This window comes from Maylandia zebra, linkage group LG4, assembly GCF_041146795.1.
Source record: "Maylandia zebra isolate NMK-2024a linkage group LG4, Mzebra_GT3a, whole genome shotgun sequence".
NCBI classification, from domain to species: domain Eukaryota; kingdom Metazoa; phylum Chordata; class Actinopteri; order Cichliformes; family Cichlidae; genus Maylandia; species Maylandia zebra.
In genome coordinates this window covers 25,781,649-25,790,062 of record NC_135170.1, presented here as the reverse complement: position 1 = coordinate 25,790,062, position 8,414 = coordinate 25,781,649, and the positions used below count along the sequence as shown (strand labels likewise).

At 39.7% G+C, this 8,414-nt stretch overlaps 1 protein-coding gene across 1 annotated transcript; it reads right to left on the bottom strand.

Annotated features, from left to right (window-relative positions):
* Positions 1 to 379: 379 nt before the first annotated feature.
* On the bottom strand, positions 380 to 8,120 carry colgalt1a (collagen beta(1-O)galactosyltransferase 1a). Its single transcript, XM_004559568.4, has 12 exons — positions 7,722 to 8,120; positions 5,190 to 5,300; positions 4,965 to 5,082; positions 4,284 to 4,418; positions 3,986 to 4,190; positions 3,774 to 3,893; positions 3,532 to 3,608; positions 3,300 to 3,406; positions 3,069 to 3,201; positions 2,865 to 2,992; positions 2,554 to 2,760; positions 380 to 2,074 (listed from the first exon to the last, which is right to left on the bottom strand). The coding sequence occupies exons 1-12, from the start codon at positions 7,943 to 7,945 to the stop codon at positions 1,807 to 1,809; spliced, it is 1,833 nt and encodes a 610-aa protein (XP_004559625.1). The 5' UTR covers positions 7,946 to 8,120; the 3' UTR covers positions 380 to 1,806.
* Between the last annotated feature and the right edge of the window lie 294 nt (positions 8,121 to 8,414).

The following is an 8,414-nucleotide window of genomic DNA, read 5'->3' as shown; positions in this document are numbered from 1 at the left end:
TTCACTGTCATGTAAGCTACCTTATTCAGCCATCTGCAGGTGTGATAAAAACCTCAATGAGAAAGTCGGTTGCGTGACATGCCGAGAATAATCAGCTAAAAAGTTCAATTCTACTTGTAATCAGCAGCTTGGGTACTCTGTGTTTTCCAGTGACAATGATGAATGAAATGGTGAAGGCAAAATCTGCATTCAGGTCACAGTCTACAATGTGTGAATGACTTCACAGTAAAATGTTACTGTGCCAGAGGCTACACAGTAACAGACAATTTTCCATTAGTCACAATATACAGACGTCATAATTTGTATTTGGACAGTCAACATTAACTAAAAAAATGGTTACTCCAACAGAACAGTAAGCATATAATGACAGAAGTCGAACCTGTTAAAAAGAAAACATTTTATTTTTTGTCGGTACAAGCACCACTAACATTTTTGTGCACACTTCGTGAGTGAATAACTCCCATCAGGACTCAACAGAAACTGGCTTCATCAGAGATCTGTGTATGTGATGAGGGAAACCATGACACAATAAATATACTGTGAGAAATATGATGATCTACACTTATCTTATGTAATGACAATTCATAAAGTCTACCACAATCAAAATGCTCAACATTCACACTGAACTGATCTGAGATGGAACAGCAATACAGCTCTTTTCCACCGATGCAGCGCTGGTGCTTAATCCAGAACCTGTTTGATAGAATTTCTGCCAAAAAGGACAAATGCATTCACAACGCCACAAAACTAATGGGCCCAAAATCAGAACAATCATTGGCAAAAAGAAGGGCAACCACAAAAATTTCACAGGTAATTTATAGATGCAGCCCACAGTGGTGCGTCACTGCGCCATAACTTTATGGACATGGAAAATACTTCAAAGTCTGCTACATAAATGTGAGCTCTTTCTAAAAAAACCCAAAAACTAAGGCAGAACTTGCACGGGTACCAGCACCGCATCTGTGGGAGAGAGGTAATAAAGTGGCTGATGTGCATTTGGATGTGGGCAAGTTGAAACACCAGTGTGTTTGGTGGCTTGTCTCACGTCTATTTGTATGAAGAGGTGGTTGGTGGAACTACAAGAGTAAAAAAACCAACCAACCAAACAAACAAACAAAAAACAGGACAAAACAAAACAAAAATTTAAACAAAACAGCAACATTTACTGGTGGTAAATCTGCCTCAGTATTTCTGTAAATTAAATTACTTGGTTCTGAATTTTGTCACTTTGATAGAAATTTGCTACAGGGTTCTATTGTACCGTCCAATGACCAACTAAAATTTTTTTTTAAAAAAGCACTGTTATAAAATGTAACAAAAACAAACAAAACGATTCAAAATGCCAAAAGTTCATAGGTTTTGCATAGGTTGATTTAAGACGTCTTTATTTTGCTCTGTGGTGCAGATTTGTTGTTGCAGCCAAATTCATTAATTTCTCAAGGCTACAAAACGCAGTCTAATCTCAAATTAGCACCACTGAAATGCAGCAGTCCAGTTTTGTTCTTTACCAGTATACATTATTTCTGTATGACAGAGAGTAGGTGGGAACTGCAAATGCCATTCCAAATGGCAAGTCTAGTGCCTTTATAAAGTAAAAACCACAAGCTGACGACAGCAGAAAACATGACATGCATGATCCCTTTTTAACTTTTCACTTCTGATAATTTAAACTTCTCTATATTCTTTGATACCACATCTGATCTGATGCAAAATCAAAGTGAACAAAGGTTAAACATGATTACAAAACTAATGTGGTGCGTTTTATGGACCTTTTTTTATTTTTCCAAGGCTCTTAGTGACTTCCTCTCATAGCTCATCCCGTGCTGTACTGTCCAAAGGAGACTGGAGCACATCTGAGTTCTGTGCCTCTGTGCTGATCTCAGCCTGCTCATGACTTTTTCCTGAGCGTGCTCTGTCCCAGTCTGTGCGGATTTTTTCATTGTCCCACACAGTGGAGGTCTCAGTGTCACTGACGTATCCTGGGTCACCCGTATAGTGAGTTGGATACACAAGGAGAGGCTCTGCGGAAAATGCCAGCAGGTCCCTGGTTTCAAACTGTTCCATATAATCAGATCTGGAGAGTAGGAAAGGTCAAGAAAGAAAGATAAGACTCCTGAATAGAAACACAGTGCACTGAAAAACTCTTTAGAAATGTTGTTTCTAGTGTTTAGTGTTAGTTTTCTTAGTATTTTTTTATGTCTTAACACAGATTCAGTTTTAGTTCTCATCAGATGAGATCTGGTGTATTTTACTTCTATGACTGTTCCTTAAAATATCTCTAATGGGTGACTCAAGTCTCTGTGTCATAAATTGAATTCAGATTGTGCCCAGATGTACAAAATATAACTGTGTCAGGGTTCAAATCTAGGAGCCAGCACTGATAATGGAATAAGTTGAGAGACTTTTGACCGTTGAGGAAATACAAACTGAATACATTTTAAGATAAATCTGAAATGTTGAACTTTTGCACTCTTAAGACTACCTATAAACCTTTGAAATGCATGATATATTATGTGTGTGTGTGGTCTTGTGTTTGCTGGTGTTAACACTTACACAGGGTGTTTATTGTACATGAGAGGAAGAAACTCATCCACTGGCAAAATCCTCTTTAATGGTTCTGCTTTTAAAAGCTTCTGGGCACCCTGTAATGATATCATATATCCTAGTGTCCAATATGAATAGTCTGCCTCCACCAAGTTGTGTATATTTGGCACTGCTTTCTCCGGGTGAGCCACTTGCATTCTCTTTCGACCAATATAACTAAAAGAAGAAAAAAAACAACAAAACACAGAAAGACAAGTTGATAAGAATTTGTAAACTCTGTGGGAATGACAAAAAATATTATGAAGGAAGTAAAAACATACATGAGATCCCAATCCAGACCTTCACGGTCCACCTCACTCATTAAGTTCATCAAGCGACGTTTGAAGAACACCTCAAAGCGCAGGTCATCTTCGATCACTAAAGATGTGTGGAGACTTCGTTCCACAATCTAAGGCCAGAGAAATCTTTAAGTCACACATCCGTCTGGTTTGGAAATATTCAAATTCTTGGCTTCAGGGGTTTACCTCTTTCCAGATGTTATAGTGGGAAAGAAAGCATCCCAGCTCTCCCTTTGTTAGTGGACGACCATGATAAGGGTCACTGTATCCAGGAAGCATATGGATACCCAAAGCATGAATTTCACTGACATTCATTGCTCTGAAATAGAGAGAAGTAGAAATGTGACAAAATGACAATAAAGATGGGCCAGTCAGTGGTAGTTACTAATTAGTATATAAGTGGAAAGCATCACTTACTTTCCATCCACGGCATTAACAACTTTACAAGCAATCTCCTGCTCATGCAGTGCCCTCAGCATACGTTCTCTGCGGTCAGTCCGCCTCTGCAAGTTTATCATGAACACCTACACAAAGGTAAACAGTGGAACCAATCAGTGTAATTATAGATTTCAACAGCAGGCAGAGAATTTCAGCGCAGAAACAGAAAGTCGGCCATTTTTGCAGATTCCATCTTCACATCACTTCTTACCTCATCAAAGCCCATTTTGTCAGGTTGTTTTCTAGGAACACTTATGTATTTGGATGGCATCACTGGGGCATTTCGCACTACACAGTCAGAGGGAAGATGGATGCAGAAATGGTATAAATGATATTTAGAAACTCATGCTGAAAGTTACCATTAGATGAAGCAGAAGAGAGTAGAATTAAGACTTAAATAAGCCAGTGGTTAAGAGTGAGGGGGTTGCAAAAGTAAAGCTCTCAGCCACTCACCATTAACTTCTAACACAGTGTGTAAGAAACTGTCCACTTCATCTTGCAAAGTATTGTGGGAACGTAGTGGCACAGGGAAGTATCCATAGGTCTCCTTGTTACATACAAACATTTGAACCTCTGTAGCGAACACAGAATAGGAAAACTTAATCTGAAGCTACATTATTTATGATAAAAATAAGTAGACTTTAAGTTGGATAATATCAAATTACCTGCCATCTTAGCAGAGTAAGCAAACACAATAATGTCATCAAATGCCCAGCTGTATTCTGGGTGTGGTGGGTGAAAGGCTAGCTGCCTGGAGGCCTCTTTCCTGAGGTCTATTAGGAACGTGGAGTGTACCATAGGAACGGCAAAACAGCCCTTTCGTATCTGCTTCCTAAGAGGTATGTAGGCAGGTGTCCTCTTATAATAACCCTGGAGGATGAGAGTTGTTAGGCTGTTTATTACAGAGATTATTGAAACTTTCTGACATACACAAAGGGGTTTTCTCAGTGATCATGACAGTACCTGGGAAGTCATTCCACACCAAAAATTTGAGTAGGCTGCACGAGAGTCAAGCATCGGCGCGATGATAGTCTTGTTCTGTTTCATCAGCCCCCGGAGCACATTTGAATTGGTGAGGAGGTTGTCACAATCTGCCAGCTGCACAAGGAGCATAAGAAAAACAGCTAGTGTATGAATAACACACTGTACACAAAACTCTTGAGAAGAAACGCTGAACAGCTCCCAAAGGATAAATGGGGTAACTAAAACTGAGTGATCTCTGACCAGCAGTATATATACTACAATTCTGTTTTTTAGAGAGAAAGTTTAGATGTAAGATTAAAAGCACGAAATTATTGCAATTTTGGATAGACTTCACTTCAAAATTATACCCTGCTGAAACAAGACAATGTGGGCCAGGCTGGTGAATACAAATAGAAATGTGCATTTAAGATTTAAGTGTCCAGATGAACTAGACTGAAAGATGAACTTTAACCATAAGAAACAGAACATAACTGGGAAAAGTTTTAACAGTCTGTCTCCCTCTTAAATTAGTTGTGGTGGCATTTTGGTCCCAATTCTGTACTTTTTCTTTGGCTTTTATTACTGAATGTTAAAAATAGTGAGGCCCAGTGTTTATAATCAACATTTTGAGTGTAATTCTGCTTCCTTTTGTAACTGTAAAGAGTAGTTTTATTTACCTACCATAAAATAGTCTGCCCACATCTCACGAGCAGACTCCAGCGCTGCTTGCCGAAGCTTCATAACATGCTCATAACGAGGATCTGTCCAGTCTTTTGGACCTTCCTCATCTTCATAATTTCTACACAAAATATTTCAGTATTAATTAAACTCATTTCATGTGATGTCTGACTCAATTTCCTGTGAGCTATTTGAGCATTATACAATTCCATCTTTAAAATAACAAACCTGGGCTCCTCTTTTGGCCTCCACTCTACATAATGGTAGAGCTTCTGTACTTTTACAAGCCAGTCATGCAGAATGGCTGTGGTGTTGTCCTCATTATGATCAGTTGCTACCCTGTCAATGCAGAAAAAAATGTAAATTATCAGAATTAAGTGCATTCATCAAGAACCTAGGTAAAAGGAGGAAAACTGTAACAACGAGAAGAAATTTGTAACAGTGGTTGACTGTAGGCAGCGGTGCCAAACTGAGTTCTAGTTGAGGCATGAGTGAAAGACAAACCCAAGGTTCAAATAACAATAGCCCTGTGTTCACTTTTTGTAAATGCATTATGTACAAGCTGCGGGAAGTGACACAAGTGTAAAGGACACCAGCTTCAGAAAAACACACAGCAATAAAAACATCCCCCATAAAAAAACAAAACAAAAAACTTTAGGTCAGCATCGACAAGTTATGTATAAAGGAAATGTGAAAAAACGATAACAGTACGGAAACTACTTTACAGAAGTGAAACCTCTGTTTGCAACAGACAGAGAAGGAAATTGTTTAAAGTGACTTAGGCTATGCGTGAGGCAAATGAACCCAAGTTAGACTGCCTGCATGTTTGATCTAATTCTACACGAGGATGAAAAGCCTAGAAATGATACTCCAGAATAACCCAATACCCGCAGGATTCATTTCTTGGCCATGTAGGCCAACATGATTTGCTGTCCCCAGACACCTGCTCTACAGCCAGCTGTGCTTGTATTCTGGCCCTGGGTTTACACTAGAACAGATTTCCATGGAAATTCCCCATGGATCTGTGTAAACACTGCAGCTCCTTGCTAAAACACTTTTCAGTCACTCCAGCTGTCGGTCTTTCCCATTTCCCTTTTGTGCTCAGATAAAATAAGTGCTTATTAAAGAACACTGTTTAGACCTATGTCACTTTTTCATTGTAAACATACATTTAGGAGCGGTGTGCCACTTCCACATCAGCTATTATTTCTGTAGCGGTGTAGGAATGCTGGCATAAGACGCCAAAGATTTCAATTACAGCTGCAAAATGTGTGCAGTGTATAGTGTTTATAAGATCACACAGTTGTTTGGTTTTTCCAGATGTAATTTAATGTGTGTCAAACAACACTGTCCTTACCGCCAACATATTTACACAAGACTTTACAAACTACCAAACAAAAAAAGGAATTTAAGACACTCTTACTCCTGCACAAGGTGAAACTTGCTCATCAAGATAGCGAATGAAGACCACGCCTGTCCGAGCCCACCAGGTAGTCATTCAAACTGCTTGAGGATACAAGTGCAGGTGGGCTGTTCAAGCATGTTGATTAAGTATAGGGTGAAAATAGCTTTCCTTCACTTACTTGACTGACAGATGACTAAGGAGCTTGGGAAGTCATACTTTCTGGAGAGGGTGCAAAGATGTTAGGTCTAAAATGTGGTCTACATAAACATGTTTAATGAACCATCAAGAGAGAACTGAGTTTAAGCCTCCATAATCATTTATCACGGAGAGTCATTATCTAAGGTTGGCCTTTACCTAGGAGAAGCTTAATAATCAAACTGCACCATAACGTCTTTTCTTACTTAGCACTTCATTGTAATGTAATCAATAAATTGTCTAGAATGTCGTTATTAGGTGATTTATTTAACACATAATAATGTCAGAAAAACACTTCACAAACAGGGACTTGTCTTGCCAGATGCATATCTCTGTTTAACTTCCAGTCAGGAAGTGGAGAAGATGTAGGCTTTGGTACATGAAGACTGGAATAAGCTTAAAGATGAAGATATGTTATAAATTAAAAGAAAAACGTGAAACTTTGAACCCTGAGGTGATGGGATTTGATAGCTATAATGTCCTGGTTTGACCTCACTTGCCTTCTTTCTCCTGAGATGTAACATTTCGCGACGGAAGGTGCCTCTTACTAACAGACTACATGGGTCAGGTAATTTTCATGGTGCTAATCCAAACTCAGTTGCACATGGCAGACACTTGTTTTGCGTTTATTGTTAATGTATCAGGCATCGGTATGCTTGTGGAGCACTGTGTCAGAGCTTGTATCTTAGATCACACACAACACACAGCTCCCCTCGTGGTCAATGCGGTCGTTCACTCCCATCCACGTATACAGATCAATACGACGCACAACTGTCCTGATGAGCAGATGTGCTCACTTTTGTCCCCTACCCTGACTGCAAAATATTGCCTATTTCTTTTTATATCCTTGGTTTGTACTCATGCATTTGTTCGTTCTTGTATTATGCTTGAGTTTTTCACATTTTCTTTTGCTGTTTTTTCAAAGACGGAATGATCTCTGCGCAACACTTCGCTTATTTCCAAAGCCATTTTGTTACCCCCGACAATCTCTGCGGGTCCACCCCTTTTCTTTCCCTTTCCTGCTAATCGATCTAATCAATCAGAAAAGTATCCTTCGGTACTTATTTTTCTGTAAGAAACCTGTGGCAAAAACAAGAATTACTTTCACTTTTTGCTGCCTAACAGTCTGCAACATCTAACATTACCCAGTAACAACTTACCACAGTGCCATACGGTCCTTCGGGTAGTTGAGGCGCTCAATAGTACCCAGGAAATACGGCAATGAGTGCTCGGAGTTTCTGCAAATGAGGGCAAGAAGAACCCGGGGTGCGAGGAGTGAAGATTCGGGGTTCCAGCGCTCCTCCGCAAAATATCCCCGGACAGGACTGCAGCAGGACAGGAGCAGGAGGAGCAGGGCGTCGTTGAGGCCAGCGAGCCTGGGCATCGCGATAGCAAATTATGGAATAGAATAATGATAATTTATAAGTGGACTGTGGCTCGTCGGGGGCTATAGAGAAATATCTCTTGACTTTCTGCCGTCATCACAGATAGGGAAAGTCTGTGCTACAGTCCCTGATGTAAAAGCAGTGCGAGGTTAATCTCTAAAGGGGTGGGATCTGTTTGGATGATAAAGGGGGTGGACTAATACAGGCCCTGCAGCACAGGAAACACCGAGGGCAAATGCCCAATTCGAATGAATGGATTTTTCTTTAAAAAAGGAAAAGAAGAAAAAGATATTTTTAAATACACAAGTTAACCTGTGTGTCTTTTAATCAAAATTATATTCTGTATACCCATTGCAATGTTGCAATGTTCACCACACACCACAGTTGAATATACTGCTGAACAACTGAATGGAGTTTCTAGTGTCTGAACATGCACTGTTACACACATGAATCATGAGCAAAAAAAAA

What these genes read in the sequence shown, in the direction of transcription:
- colgalt1a (XM_004559568.4), bottom strand. Translation starts at nt 7,945, where the DNA reads ATGCCCAGGCTCGCTGGCCTCAACGACGCCCTGCTCCTCCTGCTCCTG. An exon ending in AGGCCAAAAGAGGAGCCCAG is followed by an intron (nt 5,083 to 5,189) that starts GTTTGTTATTTT and finishes TATTTTGTGTAG; the next exon opens with AAATTATGAAGATGAGGAAG. An exon ending in ATGTACAATAAACACCCTGT is followed by an intron (nt 2,075 to 2,553) that starts GTAAGTGTTAAC and finishes CCTACTCTCCAG; the next exon opens with ATCTGATTATATGGAACAGT.